General features: G+C 36.1%; 1 protein-coding gene across 1 annotated transcript; it reads right to left on the bottom strand.

The window, feature by feature from the left end:
• Positions 1–34: 34 nt before the first annotated feature.
• On the bottom strand, positions 35–16,177 carry LOC139119386 (centromere protein I-like). The gene is made up of 9 exons (XM_070683179.1): positions 16,055–16,177; positions 15,425–15,510; positions 14,358–14,475; positions 13,751–13,940; positions 12,598–12,751; positions 8,658–8,782; positions 7,931–7,976; positions 7,208–7,423; positions 35–3,959 (listed from the first exon to the last, which is right to left on the bottom strand). The coding sequence occupies exons 1-9, from the start codon at positions 16,113–16,115 to the stop codon at positions 3,831–3,833; spliced, it is 1,125 nt and encodes a 374-aa protein (XP_070539280.1). The 5' UTR covers positions 16,116–16,177; the 3' UTR covers positions 35–3,830.
• Between the last annotated feature and the right edge of the window lie 573 nt (positions 16,178–16,750).

Raw genomic sequence — 16,750 nt, 5'->3', positions numbered from 1 at the left:
TGCTATGAATCATTGAACAGTGTCAAGTTAATTTAGGGTTTATTTGCAAATTCAATGAACTTTGTAATTAGTGATATTACTCTAAAATTACACCTTTCAATTTCATTAAACGTGCTGCAAATGTTGATCTGATGGATATCAGATTGATCCATGAAGCATTGAGCAGTGTCAAGTTAATTAACAGCTCATTTGATATTAAATAAAGTTTTGTAATTAGTGATTAAACTCTGAGAGTACTGTGCTAAGTTGATAAAACCTGCTAACATATAGTGATATAACGGATATGTGATTGTTCTTTGAAGCGTACTTCTATTAATGAACCTGTTGAAAAATACGTCAGCACATTCAGTTCATATCTGGTTATTCTTGATTTGAAAGAGACTGGCTGAAAGATTCCTAAGGGAAAGTTTGAGCAAAAGTTTGTCTTTCACTTTCGAGGCGCATACTACTATTTTTATCATGTCTAGCTAAAAATTCACGGAATTTGATCACGTTATCTATGACAGTACTTTCAATATAAACCTTGGGGTATGGGGTACGTTTTGGTCATATTCCATGAAAAATATACAAGATATTGCCTGTTACAATATGTCATTGTAAAGACTATTCAATTAACTTTTCAATGATACTAAACAAACCCAGTTATAATCAATAACAAGCTCAGTAGACGACTTATAAGATGACAGATTTAACAAAAACGCATGCGAATCAGGAATACTGAGATTTTGCTGTACCCTTAAAAATACAGCTGTTACAGCTATAGAATCCCAATATTTTTTCTGTTAAAAGTTCATTTCATATTTCTGATATGGCCAAGTACAAAATAAAACAGATTTCATACAAAAAAATTGTCTAATTTTTTATGTCTGCGTAAAATTGCAGCTTGAATTTGACATTAGCTATGACAGTAGTTTTCGATGTAAATTTTGGGGTATGGGGTAAGTTTTGGTCATATTTCATAAAAATCTGTACAAGATATTGCATGTTACAATATGTCATTTTGAAGACTAGTGAATAATCTTACTAATGATACCTAACAACTTACATTATATTCTATAAGAAGCTCAGCAGATGACTTAAAAGACGATAGATTCAACAAAAATGCACGCAAGTCAGGAATACTGAGATTTTCCTGTACCCTTCAAAATCTGACTGTTACAACTACAGAATTCCAATCTTTTTTCTGTTAAAAGTCTATTTTATATTTTTGACATGACCCATTACCGAATGAAATAGATTTCATACAAATAAATGCCTGATTTTATATGTCTAGGTAAAGAAAATGGTAGAATTTGATTTTAGTTTGACTGCAATTTTCAATGAAAATTTTGGGGTATGGGGTAAGTTTTGGTCATATTTCATGAAAACTATAGAAGATATTGCATGTTACAATATGTCATTCTAAGATTAGTAAATTATCTTTCTAATGATACCTAACAAACTAGGTTATATTCAAAAACAAGCTCAGCAGATAACTTATAATAAGACAGATTTAACAAAAATACATGCAAATACATGCGGTACCCTTCAAATATGACCGCTACAGCTGTAGAGTCCTAATATTTTTTCTGTTAAAAGTTTATATCATATTTCTGACATGTCCCTGTACCAAATAAAATAGATTTAATAGCAAAAACGGCCAGATTTTTTGTGTCAAGCTAAAAAAATGGTAGAATTTGGTTTTAGCTATGACTGCAATTTTCAATGTAAACTTTGGGGTAAGTTTTGGTTATATATCATGAAAAATATAGAGGATATTGCATGTAACAATATGTCATTCTAAAGATTAGTAAATTATCTTTCTAATGATACCTAACAAACTAGGTTATATTCAAAAACAAGCTCAGCAGATAACTTATAAGAAGACAGATTTAACAAAAATACATGCAAATCTGCAACACTGTGATTTTGCGGTACCCTTCAAAATATGACCGCTACAGCTGTAGAGTCCTAATATTTTTTCTGTTAAAAGTCTATTTCATATTTCTGACATGTCCCTGTACCAAATAAAATAGATTTAATAGCAAAAACGGCCAGATTTTTTGTGTCAAGCTAAAAAAATGGTAGAATTTGGTTTTAGCTATGACTGCAATTTTCAATGTAAACTTTGGGGTATGGGGTAAGTTTTGGTTATATATCATGAAAACTACACAAGATATTGCATGTTACAATATGTCATTCTAAAGATTAGTGAATTATCTTTCTAATGATACCTAACAAGCCAGGTTATATTCAAAAACAAGCTCAGCAAATAACTTATAGGAAGACAGTTTTTACAAAAATGCATGCAAATCTGCAACACTGTTATTTTGCGGTACCCTTCAAAATATGACTGTTACAGCTGTAGATTCCCAATATTTTTTCTGTTAAAAGTCTATTTCATATTTCTGACATGTCTCTGTACCAAATAAAATAGATTTAATAGCAAAAACAGCCAGACTTTTTATGTCAAGCTAAAAATGGTAGAATTTGGTTTTAGCTACGACTGAAATTTTCAATGTAAACTTTGGGTAATGGGGTAAATTTTGGTTATATATCATGAAAACTACACAAGATATTGCATGTTACAATATGTCATTTCAAAGACTAGTGAATTATCTTTCTAATGATACCCAACAAGCCAGGTTATATTCAAAAACAAGCTCAGCAGATAACTTATAGGAAGACAGTTTTTACAAAAATGCATGCAAATCTGCAACACTGTTATTTTGCGGTACCCTTCAAAATATGACTGTTACAGCTGTAGATTCCCAATATTTTTTCTGTTAAGTCTATTTCATATTTCTGACATGTCCCTGTATCAAATAAAACAGATTTCAGACAAAGCAATGCATATTTTATTATGCCTAGCTAAAAAATTGGTAGAATTTGAGTTTTACTGTAATTTGCAATGTTAAATTTTGGGGTAAGGGGTAAGTTTTGGTTATATTTGACAAAAACTGTAGAAGATATTGCATAGTGCAATATGTCATCTTAAAGAGGAATAACTTCCCTTTCTAATGATACCAAACAAGTGAGGTTATGTTAAAAATGAGCTCAGCACATGACTTACAAGAAGACAGATTTGACGAAAATGCATTTGGCTTGGAAAATCGTGATTTTGCGGTACCCTTCAAAACATGACCATAACAGCTATTGCGTCCCTATATTTTTCCTGTTAAAATTCCATTTCGTATTCTAGGGATCCCAAGGGTTCTGAAAAATACAGGTTTGTTATCCTGGGGGGGGGGGGGGGGTGCACGTAGACCCCCTCTAGCCCACGGACTATTATAGGTCTCAGACAAATGGAAGCTTGCTGTTTCCATACTCAGGGTCCATACACTTAAGTAACTTAAAATTCAAGGACATTTCAGTAATTTTCAAGGATTTTTTGAGGTTGAAAATATCATTTTCCAGATATCATTTTTATATACCATTTTTTTTATTTCATGACTGATCATCTGGAAATCACGGGTGGATAATATCAATTTTCCAGGACTCAATATCATATTCAAGAACTTTTTGAGGGGCTTTAAAATTCAAGGACTTTCGAGGAGCAAAGGCCTTGCTTACTCTAAACAGAAATACAAAACAAACAAAAGCTAGTTAAAATTTTTACTTTCACAAACTGTAGTTACATTTTATTTATATTTACAATTTATTTGCATGATATATGATTCACAATACGGTTGTAAACTACCGGTATATCATTATCAACTTGACCACATGTACTTTTCAAACTTCAGTCTCGCAAAACTGGCAGTGATAAATGAACACGTATACAATGACAGATATGGAAGTTTGGGGTGGATTTTTGTCATGGCTATCATGGCATAATTTCACCATCCATTTTATGGAGATTTCTTGGCATAGCGTTGAATATACGTTGTTAAGAATGTGTCAATACCACCTAGCTGAAGGGACTGTAAGTAATTCAGATATTCCTTGGCTGTATTCTTGTCCTGGGGTGCTCCTCCACTCTGAAATCAAAATCAGTCAAAAAATAGTATTTATTGATAAGGCCAAAGTAAGTAAATTCTTTGTTTTGCGTCCACTCAAAATCCTAAAAGGTACGCGGGTAAGCGGCTAAAAAACACACACAGAAAATTTAACACAAAATTTGTTTGCCTTTATCGGACAATTTTTCTCAAACCACATGAATACTCCTGTCACAGTGTGACACACTGTATGATCACTGTATGCATTTTCATAACAAATGGATCAAAATAAACAGTCATTCTTTGACGTTTGCTTTTCTCTTATTAGTTTTAGATTTCTTTCTTATGCATTCTAAGTGTCCACATGTCAATACCATTGCCCAGCAACTTGACAGCCTTGACAGTTTTGGGAATGGTTACACTATAACAGTATACAGTAGCAGTCTTTGGTCCTCAAGTTCTTGTACGTTTTTTCAAGTTTCTTGTAATGCCTATGCTCTGATGGAATGTCATAGTTTTGCTGAAAGGTGTGTGTTTTGAAAGAAAACACCAAACAGAAATGGTAACTAGTAGCCTCCGCATTCAATTTTAGAAAGATAGGGCATCAGATAGAAGAAGAAATTGATGATATAATTGACAAAAATTATTCCCTGTAGCTTCTTCATGACAATCCGTAAAACCAGCACCTTTCCTTTCCATCAAATAAAAGAAAGCATTTCGCAATTGTCAGTCTCCACTCCAAATTTAGGTGGAAGCTTCACATCTATATTCCTTGCACTTTCAAAGTACCACACCCCAGATTGATTGAAAAGATGAAGTAGCATGGCATAAATGGAAATATTCTACAGTGGGTCAAAGCATGATTGACAAATACAAAACAGCGAGTAGTCATAAATGGAGCATCATCTGAATGGAGAATACGTCACAAGTGGTGTCCCAAAGGGTTCAGTTCTTGGACCAATATATACTCTCTCTAATCTACATCAATCATACTGGCAGTGAAATTAGTTTTGAACTAAAAAATTTACTGACAATACCAAGACATATCATCCCTTGCGAAATTGTAGTGATCCTGAAATTCTACAGGCTGATTTGGACAAGCTACAAAAAATGAGTGAACACTGGTGCACGCATATTGGCTACAACGACCCCTTCAATAAATACTCAATGAACAATATTTCACTGGGACGTACGACTGAAGAAAATGATCTTCATTCTACCTTAAAACCTTCAAGCAAATGTGATAAGTTTGCAAAAAAGCAAACAGAATGTTGATCTCATCAAACGATCATTGTCGATCAAATAAAAAAATGTCATTCTTTGTCTTTACAAGCAACTTGTGAGACCACAGCTCAAACATGCAGTACAAGCTTGGTCACCATGGCTACAAAAGGACATAAAAATCTTAGCACGGCAAATAATACCTAAACTCCAACACTACAATTATCAAAATAGACTTAAACAGCTTGGTTTAATAACACTTGAACAAAGAAGAATTCGCGGCGACATGATTCAACGCTAGAATTAGTTATCAAAGGCCATGATCACTGTAACCTTTCACTTGAGTTAGCAGCCGACTCGAGATCTTGAGGACACTGTCCCAAACTTCATAAACTAAAAGTACTTTTTTCAGCAAGAGTTGTGGACATCTGGAATAAATTACCAGCCGATGTCATTAATGCAGAAAGTGTGACCTCCTTCGAGAGCAGCTACGACTGCCTACTACAAGTTTGAACTTTCACAGAGGGATTCTAATATACTTTCACATACCCAAACTGAACAAAAAAGTACGTAAAGGCCTTTCGTTTGCAGGACTGATCACTGGTTTATTATTGCTTCAAGTTAAGAATGGACGAATTAACCAAATTTTTGGCAAACCTTAAAGACCAATTAACTAGGATAGGCCTCGACACTTTCCGATTTTTCCGTCTGCCATACTCTCTGAGTCGTGGTACCCAAGTCCAATCGGCCGACTGAATCTCTATCTGTTCAAGTCCCGATTGCTCGCAATGACCATGCCTTCTAGTTGCCGTGCAAAGGTTTCCTGTTTTTTAACTTCGATTATTTCCCCGCTTTCATCCATTTTTTATTGTGACAACAAAGCCACAACAGGCCTAGGCAAAGCCACAACAGACAGCGAGAACATGAGGCACCGGCGTGAGGCTGTAAGTATCGACAGGTGTAAATGTGTAGAGAGTACTGTTTTACGTCACCGCATGGTCCTTTAGTGAAATCTGACTGCCGTAAAGGAGTGTTTCGTCGCAAAGTTAAAAGCCACGACTTGTTTTTGCGATAAAATAGCACCACCAACGGCGAAATTTTGAAAGGAAAGTTTGTGTTTTTTTTCCGAAAAATCTCCAAAAACCTAGGCGCGCGGACGCAAAACAAAGAATTTACTTACTTTGGCCTTAACGACTTAATCTGCCTGGGGACAGATTTTTGGACACTCAAAATTTTACGTTTTGTTTTCTGGTCTGCTGCTTGTGTGCACTGATTTTGAAGCCTTTGGAAAAGATGAAATTTTTATGGTTGTATTTTTGTGAAAATAGCATGATTAGGTTTCCCCATATAGTTTATACAAGGTATGGCTGCCATTCTGAGTTTTAAATGTCAGCCGCATTTTGGTAATTTGGTTCTTTAATCTTGAACTGTGCTTGGTGACCCTGATTTCAATATTGATTATGAGAATAATTAAACATTTCTTTAAGCAAAGTATGAGCACAAGTTCAAAGCTTTCAGTTTCGAGGCGCTTACCACCTCAAGATTACAGTTAATCCGTCTTATCATCAGTAACACAGCCTAACAACTTTAAATTTTATTTCTTTTTTCACTTTAAAATTTAAAAACAACAAACATTATGGCCAAAGGATACAGGATACAACAAAGGAAATAGGGCATAATTTGTAAAGATATGTTTTCAAGCCAAATACATTTTGATAGTAATATGTTTTGTAACAATCCTTACAGCAATCCTATTTCTGACATTGATGGTAACAATTATGGTATCATTGTTGTCATTCTCACAAGTTCTAAAAATCTTGTAAAAAGCTATTTATTTTGACATACATGTACAAATAAAAACTTGTAATTTGGCATTGGCTGCATTAAAGTAAGGACAAAATTGAAAACAGACTTTAGTAACGTATTTCTCTCCTCTCAAATATCATTAGTTGCTCTGATTCACATATCATCACATGTAATAATAAAGTTTCAAGGTTTTTATGTGCCCATAATACCATCTGTAATTGTGAAACTCAAAATGAAAAGAGCAAAACTACCTCTGACCATACCTCAATGTCATACAGACTCGCACACCACTGTAAAGCTGGATGTTCCCAGATGGAAAAAATACTATTATAGTCACTCAGGTCTAGTTGTGGTACATCTTTAGCAGTGACAGACAGTAATGAATCAGCATGGAATGCCTTGCCTCTCCACAGCAAATTACAAAGATGTAAAATGTAGCTGTTCATTTGTGGAATAATGGCCATTGATGCTGTAGCATGCTGGGGGAAAAAATGAAAAAAATTATTTTGAAAATTAAATTGTTGCAATTCATTCATTTAAAATTTGAAAGTGTCTCCTACCACATACCGAAAAGATAGATAAATCAGAAAGTTGGCATATCAGCATTTTTAGTGTTTGATCTTGGAAAGGTCAGTTTTATATGCAACAAATGAATGTTCACTCTATGTTAATGGATGCCAATAAGCTGCATAAACCTCTCTGCTCTATTAAAACTTTTTCCATATATCTCGAAACTGAAAGACTTAAACTTGGAAATTTATATTATTTCCTTTCAAAATCAAGAATTAAAAATTTAAAAAATTCAAAACTAACTGACAAACACTTGTCTTCACACTACACAGTCATCAAAAATATCTCACTGCTGACTACAAGAACATGCTACGACAAAGTCTCCTTGCCAAAGTTCCCCAACTACGATAAACTACCAGTATTATACAGGATAAGCCTGGGTAAAAATACAGATCACAAAGGAAAGAAATACAAACCTCATCATCCTGTAGAGTTTTCAGATGGTCTATCTCCTTCTTGTAACTGTTCAAAAAAGATTTACACAAGACGCCTCAATAAAATCAATAGTACATGCATTGCACAGCTGTCGCTGTGATTTTTGTCGACAAAAAATAAGATCTGAGTGGATTTGTATACAGCAAAGCAAGATTTTTGGCCAGTGTTAAGAATGCATACAACAACTTCATGTAAACTATGAGATACATGTATAACAATGAAACAAATGCAAGTCAAAGTTATATAGTTATGGATGATCTGATACATTCCAGTATCAAACATTATGTAAAGTGATAAACAATTCACTGGAATGACCATGTTAAAATAAACTTCTTCTTATAGTAATATCTCAATTTGACAAATCTGAATAGGGTCTTTTGTAAAACTTATATTGAAAAATTACGTCTAACAGCAATTTCTGGCAATTTTTTGGAAACTAAGGTGATCTTGTAAGGCATTTTTTTTGTAAATGTTGTAATTTTGTTAAACTTTTGTCAAAAGTAGCTTGTATGACCTTGCACATTACATTATCTTGCACAAGTTTTATTTCAGTGTAAACTGATAATCTGACTATGGAAAAAATATTTTAAAATTGAATTTTTCAAAGTTCTTAGTCATCATGAGCACAAATGATATTTCTCTGAATTTTAACTTTAATGAAAAAAGAGTAACTCAGATTGATGTAAAGAAGGGATTAATATGACATACTTGCAGAGGAGTTGGCATATTCTGGAAAGCACCATAGCATCACTGCTGTACATGGCTCGCAATGCAATACCCTCCGATGGCAGACATACATAGGGAAAGTTGTACACTGTGTGGATCTTTGATACCTATGATTGAAGGGGAAAAAAGGAGAAGTTAAGGAAAAGATCAATGAATCAATCATTCAACTAGCAAATCATTTCAGACGCAATGGTACAATTCAACTATACCAGTAGTGTATCAGAACTGAGTACTTGCACCGGTAACTTGATGAGAGCCTTGAACATGAAGTGAATGCGTCACAAAGGACATGCTTTCCACAAACCCCAATTCTTTATATAGAGGTATAGATTTGTGACAACAAACAATCCTGCTGATCCAAAATTGGACAGTGAAGAGGTGACGCTACAATTGTTGCTGCCAGAGTTTAAAATCTGTCATTGGTTTTAAAGGCTGAGTTGGGGCTTTAAATACAAGGCATGAATTTGAAAGGATTCTCTCATGACAGTGTCATATTTTTATCTTTGTGCGGTACAGGCAACAGTTTTTGTTTCTAAATCCAAGTAATATATATGTCTTCCTTGAAAACATAAGCTGCAGAAGCTGCAATACTGTGTCCAGGCAAGCAGCAAATTGGTGAAAAATCCTAACATCTATTGCCCCAGGCGTATTCTACCTCAAAGGTTGGTCAACAAAACTGCCATTTACGAATTTGATCTAACCCTTAACTCTGCTTTGTCTGCACAGACTTGTCGTATAATTCCAATAAATGGGCACATTTTGAATTTCTTGGTACAGATTTAGAGTATGGATATAGAAACTGCAGGGTCATAGTTCCTAGCAACAAACAGAAATATATCCCAATGAACAAATGCTTAATCTGACACATGAAACTCATTATTATACACCTACTGCCGTAACCTATGGGAGTTTGACCGTCCAATAACTTTCCGTATTTTCTATAGTACGCGGAGTCCCGAATACGGGAGACACGTGACGCGCAAATTTTCAGGGGTTTTATTTCAATAATCGCACGCATTTCACTCATATCGCGCGTGCCGCATCCCTCAAAATTTACCATAGAATTAGTTTATACGGACGATTAATTGAGGGAGGTGTATAATAATAGGGTTATACCCCTATATTATTCATCATATCATATGGTACACAGACTCTATTAGTACAGTGTTTATGGTCGTTTGTTTTCTTCATAAATCAAAAAAAGGGACTTCGTCCTTAAAGAGGAAAGTCCAGTGCCGTGGGCGCACAATAGGCAACGTCGTAGTGACGTCGGTTGATGGCAAACACTGGGCGGGATGCTTAGTCGTTGGCTTATCAGAGAAACATAAACTATCTTTTACACCAGGAACTACCGATTATCACCTCTGCCTGAATATTACGGAAGTGTGTAGGGTTCACACAATTCGAGACTACATTATAACTAGGGTGGAGTAGGCCTACTGGTCGAGGGGCTGTGGTCTGGTCGACAGCCTGAGACCTTCCTTGACTGTGATTTCTTCGCTACTAAGTGACTGTATGCCGTACGCTGTGAGTTCGAATTTCATCGAAAATTTACTGAATAGCGCTGTTCACGGTTACAGGTTTGTTACTAAATATAGCTGTATGCGCGCGACATCGGACACGCAGCTTGAAATGCGGACAAATTTTATCAACGTTGCATGCGTGGCTGTTTTTACAGCTTGTACTCTGAGTCGTGAATATGTTTTTTAGTATTCACTGTTACACTAGCAGTCGCCCTCTGAGATGTATTTCGTCGTTCTTGCATGCGTAATTTTCAAAAGCGTAATCTAAAATGCGGACAAATATTTATTTTTGCATATTAATGAGAGAACAGTGACGTAAACTGTGAACGGCCCTATTCAAATCACAGTCGTTTTGCGGTTCGATAGACAGCGATGCGATGACCGCTGTGGTATGCAATAGAAATACATGTATAGGAAGTTATGAAACAGAATGGCCGCTCATGTATCGCCGAGTTCGGAGACGAATTTCCATCATACAATTTGCTCAATAAACAGCAACGGTGTATGGCTTTCAATACATCTCTGAATTTCTGCTAACCTTTTTGCGTCTAAGTAGATGTGTGCATATTCCGTTGCGATTTCAAATGGGACCCGTTTTCAACCCCCTGGTTTCAACCCCGGCTTTCATCAACACGGAACGGATACTTTCTCACAACAGCAGCGGGTGATTTGAATGTGAAGGCGCTGTGATTGAAGCCAGTAGTTGAAATGGACAGAGTATTACGAGTTTCGGAAGGAAGATAGAAAACGAAGGTCTTGACTTAGTTCAGGAGAGAATTTCCTCGGGCACTGTATTGAGTTTAAATCTAGCCCTGAACATCTCGTGTTCGGTACAAGCGCGCAAACTAGACATGTAAAAAATAAGGGGAAAGTCTAGCAAATAGATGATAGTCTCTAAGGACGGTAGTAGATTGTGATCGTAAGCAATCGTAAGTTAGAACCTTCTACTGTTTGTAGCTTTACGGCTTTTTTGGTTGGCAGTGATGTAGATAATAGCCGGTCACTGGTACTTCGCACGGCCGGGTTACACGCAGCTTGCAACGGGAAAAAAACTTGTGAATTTGAAAAACAAATCTTCACCCATTCGTAAGCTTATTTTCCGTGTAATTTTGGCATTTCGAACAAATCAGAGGAAAGGGTGAAGAAATTTTGAGTAAAACTGATTTAAAACGTTACGACCCCCAGTTTAGAGTTTGGTATGCATGACCCGAAGTGTAGTGAGCGCAGATTGCATATCCGGTTACCTCGGATAGGTAACCTCGGAAAACATCGACGACCGTTCGTAATATGCAAATGACATGTGACTGAGACGTAGTGGAAAAGTTGCCGTAGTTCCATAGATGAGCCTGCATATTTGCATACTATACATACGCTGCTTGCTGTTCCGATATGTAAGCCAGAATCTTCAACAAAAGGAAACTACTAGTAATCTGTGACAATGATCAGCCAAATATTTTGAAATACATTGGTAAAGAAAGTAAATGACGCTGATGAGTCCCCCAGGACAGCTGTGCAGGGCCGTGGTCGTCGTCGATGAGTACTCGAGTATGGATGATCATGGATGATCGATCTACAACGCAATAGTGGCAACGATGTAATCGACACTGAAATTTCAATTCCACTCAGCTCAACTGAATTGAATCAACTGATATAAACATGACCAAACTTGTCACAATGCTAAAGGTACTTCCTCAAAATGTGAGCCAAAAGATTCAGTTTCGATGCCTGAAGGAAAAAATGAAATTGTGATTGCCTTCAAAACGACGTGTGAAGACTCTCAATGTTCATAACTTTTTACAGGAACACATACAAAACGTTTTTTTTTCAAGACCACCAATCACTCCAAAAAGAAAATGCCGTTTCTTGCGTGTTCATTACATGTGTCGTATCGTTTACGTTGTATGTGGTTGTGTATGCGTGTGTTTAGGTACGTACATAACGGTGATTTTAGTGATAAGTCAGTACGCTTTGTTTGTTGTGCTCGGCAGGGATCAAGATCGCCTAGGCCGCAATTTGAATTTGAGTAATCATGATTGGCAGCATACATTAACATTTAGAACAGAGGTCAAATGGACATTCTGGACCCACACTTTGTGAAAATATGCGTTCTCTGTATTAAATAACAGTGTTTTTCAACGTTTTTTTCGACATAAAGGCAGTCGCTATACATTCACAGGTGTCATGTATGAGATTGGACGGAATTAACGCCATTCACCCGTCGAATTTCTGGAAATCTCGGAGCAAATCCAGTGCGTCTTACCTGTAGCATGGCTTTTTCACATCTGCATAGTTTTACCATAATCCCCCTTTTGTAGGGGACTTTCCTCTTTAACTATTTTTACATCAATTGAAAGTTTCTACATGGTCTGAAACAAATAGTGGATCTCAAGTTTACTCACCAGTTCATAGAAGGCTAAAGAATGATGTAGCAACAGGGAATTACTGCCCTCTACCAGCAGACCCAACGCACAGAGACTATCTACAAAACCTATGAACTCTGTAATTGTGTTCATGGCACTGAATTCACCAAGCGGCTCACCAAAGGCAAAGGTTCTGGAAGTAGAAATATAAATGATACCTCACATCCATCAAATAAGCAACACATGTATGTCAATATGATAGTGGACATGTAATTATGATTGAAAAAATTTTAAAACTGGCAGAGTTCATGACATTAGTTAATTCTGTAAAAGCATAAACTGTTCACTGGGATGTAATTTCACTGTTGCCCCTGATGGATGAAATTCGCTTTTAAAATGAAAATCCCACTGAAAATGTTGATAGATTCTCATGTACTACTTGCAAAGTCAGTGAGTTTAAATCTCAGCAGAAAGGTCTCCAATATCAAAATGGTGAAATTGAATCCTGAGAAAATTATTTATCTTATGGCATCTCTTGTAACAATTATATACCCTTCATAACAAATCATTTTCCTATCAATACCAAATATTTCAAGTCTCATAGTTCCCTTTCCTTGTTTCTGATTTTATTCTTCCCCTTTCACTTTGTCACCAAGCCCTTTCCTCCCTATAGCCTGGTGTGTGTGTAATTTCTCTCAATGGCCGGTCACTAGGGAGCTCCTTTACTGTTTATTTATGAATAATAAGTTTTGACCTTCCTGTTTATTTACGAATTCATGAATATTTTAAGCGTCCACTAGTTTTACATACGACATCGTGACACTGTGTCTGAGATCTTCAACCCTTTCCTTATTTTAATGCGTGTAGGACTGCTGTGGTGTTGACTCAATCACTTAATCCGCTGATACGGACAGCGGATTAGCGAGTTGGCAATGTTTTCGGAGCAATTACAGTGGTGTATACACAAGTTGGAGAGGAGATAAGGACTTGTCGGTAATAATAAAGCAGTCAGACGGTGTAGAGTTGAACTCTTTATTTGAAATATCACAGTCAAAATTAATAAAATCAAATAAGGTAAACCGTTGCACAAAAAACACCTTCCTCCCCACCCCAGGGGACTTTCCCCTGTACCCTGTGGTTCAACCAAGAAAATGGCTGTGAAAGGGGCTGTAGGGAGTGTTATCGTACTTACTCGTTGATGTCCAGCGCACTCCCTGCTATATTGCCTCCATCTCCATCTGGTCTGCCCTTGTAGCGAGGCCACTCAATGCTGACAAAGTTCCTCAGTAATGTTGTGAAACTATAGAGCACCTGACACTTGAAATACACTGAGGAGCAGAAGAACAACTTCCGCAGTGGTTCCAGAAGAAGATCATTCATCTCTGGCAAAAAAAAAGTATGGTAAATAAGTGTCAAGGCTGCCAATGTCAATCTGAAGACCATTCATTTCTGTCAAAGACAAAGTAAGATAAGTCAGTGTCAAGGCTGCAATTGTTAATCTGCTCCCCTCAAGCCAATAAATCATGGCATTTGACCCAGGTTATGCCTAAGATCCTGTAGAAATCCATTATCTATGGTCATGCTGGTTTTATGCTCTCACTCCATTTCTCTGCATACAGGTCTACCCATCCTTTACAAAACAATGTATTACACTCAAGTCTGGTACTGAATGGGTTATCAGGCACACAGGCACACAAATTAAAAATTCATATCTGCATAGTTCTTGGTTTACATGTATTTTAAGGGACCATGGAACAAGAGTGATGTGTTAAAAATCAAACATTTCACAGAGTACCTACTTTCAAAGGGCCATATTCTGAATCTTGTGATAAGCTGTAGAATGTATGGTCTGTAGTCAGAGCCATTCCATGTGTATAGATACTTTGTGAGAAACAACTCACATACAGGTATACTTTCCTGTGATGACAGAATAGAGAAAAAAATATCAAAGATTATCGTAGTCTTGATTTCAGACCACAATGCTTCCATAGAAAGGCAGGTACACTTAGAAACTAAGAAGATAAAGTAAATTACTTATTATGACACATATCGCCAAATCTGAGATGAAATTTGATGTAAATCTGTGCTCTATCACTCTTCAATTTCAAGGTAAACATCAACAGTTGATATTTACACTTAATCCTCTTTCTCCCAAGTTGTATTTATTTCTGTGGATTGTCTATGGAGCCTGGTAGAAAGACGATTAAAATCTCATGATTCTTTTTCAAGGTCCGTATCTTGTTTGTTCTTGTAAAATCAAATTTAATTCCTTTGCATAAAACTAAGGTAGAATGCACGCTAACTTGGGGACACATATTCTGACTCTAAAACTTTTACAATACTGTTCTAAAAATATAACACTTCTTTGAGCTCATTTTGAGGCTCTTGTAGTGAATGAAAATATCACCATCTAATTGTTGTGAAAATCAGAAATTAACTTTTTTTTCCCTGGAAAGTTAATACAGAAGTGGCATGCATTTGATTATATTAAATTTGTTAACTGTTCTCCTGGTACCACAATTTGCACTGTGACAGTGGTACCACAATTTGCACTGTGACAGTTGCTTTTTAGTTTTGATTTTGAAAGAAAATGGGTGAACATTTTCACGAGGAAAGTTTGGGCAAAAGTTTAAGTCTTTCACTTTCAAGGCGCATATTTCCTTAAAACGAATGGTGGCCATTTCACATATCAAAATAAAAGTGACTTTGCACCAAATTTCATTTTTGACAACAGCAAAAAGTGAATTGTCTAACAAAGCCTGGAGAAGATATGTTCACGAGTTTGTAACTTGCATTTGACTGGTGTGAAAATACCTTGAAAGTTTTGATTCAATGGAAGAACAGGCCTCTGTAAAGATATGCTTACCTGAAGGAAATCTGTGAAGTCGATGAGCAGCTGTAACAGGTACTCAGCTCTTGGGCTGTTACCTTCCATCGGATAGTCAATAATTTCTGTCAAATATAGAAAGTCAATGAAGAGTCAATGGCACCAAGAGTTTAACTTTTGTTTGACAATAATTCTCTCCGTCGTGAACTCAATGTCAAAATACGTTTTGTATTGTCTCATTATATCTCTTAGATAAAAATCTCTCTCTCTCTCTCTCTCTCTCTCTCTCTCTCTCTCTCTTGATATTTCGTAATTTTGTCATTCTATTGCAATTTAATTTTACTGTAATGGTATTTTGGTAAATGGAAATCTAATCAACTGTTAGGTCTAATTTTTGCAATCCTCTACATAACATATAATAAGGACTTCATTTTTTATTGTTGCCTGTGAGAATCTGCCGATGACGAATGGAGTATCTAGTTATCTATCTCAAACTCAAAACTACAGAGTTCAAAACATGTGACTTGACACTAAACCAGCAAATAGCAGACAATAAGTAGAGCAACTTCTATGCACTGAGAATCAAAATTATTGGACTAGATCAGTGATTAGGTCAGGTATTTACATATCTCACAATCAAATGGATTCTGAAATTTGTCACAATTTTACCTGTATAAAGAGTCATATGAAGCCAGTTACTTAATCTCTGAAGTACCGTCTGTTCTGACATGCAAGACAAGACCTGCTGTAGATGTGGAGACCTCAAAAGAGAGGCTATCTGACTTGGTAACTGAAAGAAACAATCATAATACATGTAGGGTAGGGATGAGTCATACAAGGCCATGTCCACTGAAATAAGATGCTAATTTTGTATTCAGAAAACCACTGGTACTTATGAACTAAATTTCAGGTAAAACTTTACAAGTTTTGTTCAATCATACAACGGACAGACAGACACAAACATTAGCATAGTATCAGCTTCTGTGTATGTGGTATCCACACAGACCAAAAATGACCTCTTTCCCTGGTCTCACCATGTACACCTTAACTACTCTACATTCCCTACCAAATTCACTGAATCAGCTGACATCCAGAACATCAGTTTCTCTATTTACCTTGTGATTATTCTTTACAAATGCCAGGTTTCATAAAGTCAACCGTGAAACCAATATTGAGTAAACTTACTGTTGAATCCCTACTACCATACATAAGTTCCAATTTACTTGATGCGTACTACGTACCACTATCTGAATATTAACGTTTGTGTTTGAAATAATATAAAATTTAACACCTTATAATTTCCAGAATTATTACTCATTTTTCCAGGATTTTGAAATTTTCAACTCCAATAAAATTCCTGGATTA

This window comes from Ptychodera flava, chromosome 19, assembly GCF_041260155.1.
Source record: "Ptychodera flava strain L36383 chromosome 19, AS_Pfla_20210202, whole genome shotgun sequence".
Taxonomy (NCBI): domain Eukaryota; kingdom Metazoa; phylum Hemichordata; class Enteropneusta; family Ptychoderidae; genus Ptychodera; species Ptychodera flava.
This window is presented reverse-complemented; position numbering and strand designations above follow the sequence as displayed.

Excerpts from the sequence above, each read along its gene's own strand:
- LOC139119386 (XM_070683179.1), bottom strand. The coding sequence starts at position 16,115 with ATGTCAGAACAGACGGTACTTCAGAGATTAAGTAACTGGCTTCATATG. Across the intron at positions 14,476-15,424 it reads ACTTCACAGATTTCCTTCAG|GAAAGTATACCTGTATGTGA; the intron begins GTAAGCATATCT and ends CTGTCATCACAG. Across the intron at positions 7,977-8,657 it reads ATATGCCAACTCCTCTGCAA|TTACAAGAAGGAGATAGACC; the intron begins GTATGTCATATT and ends TTTTTTGAACAG.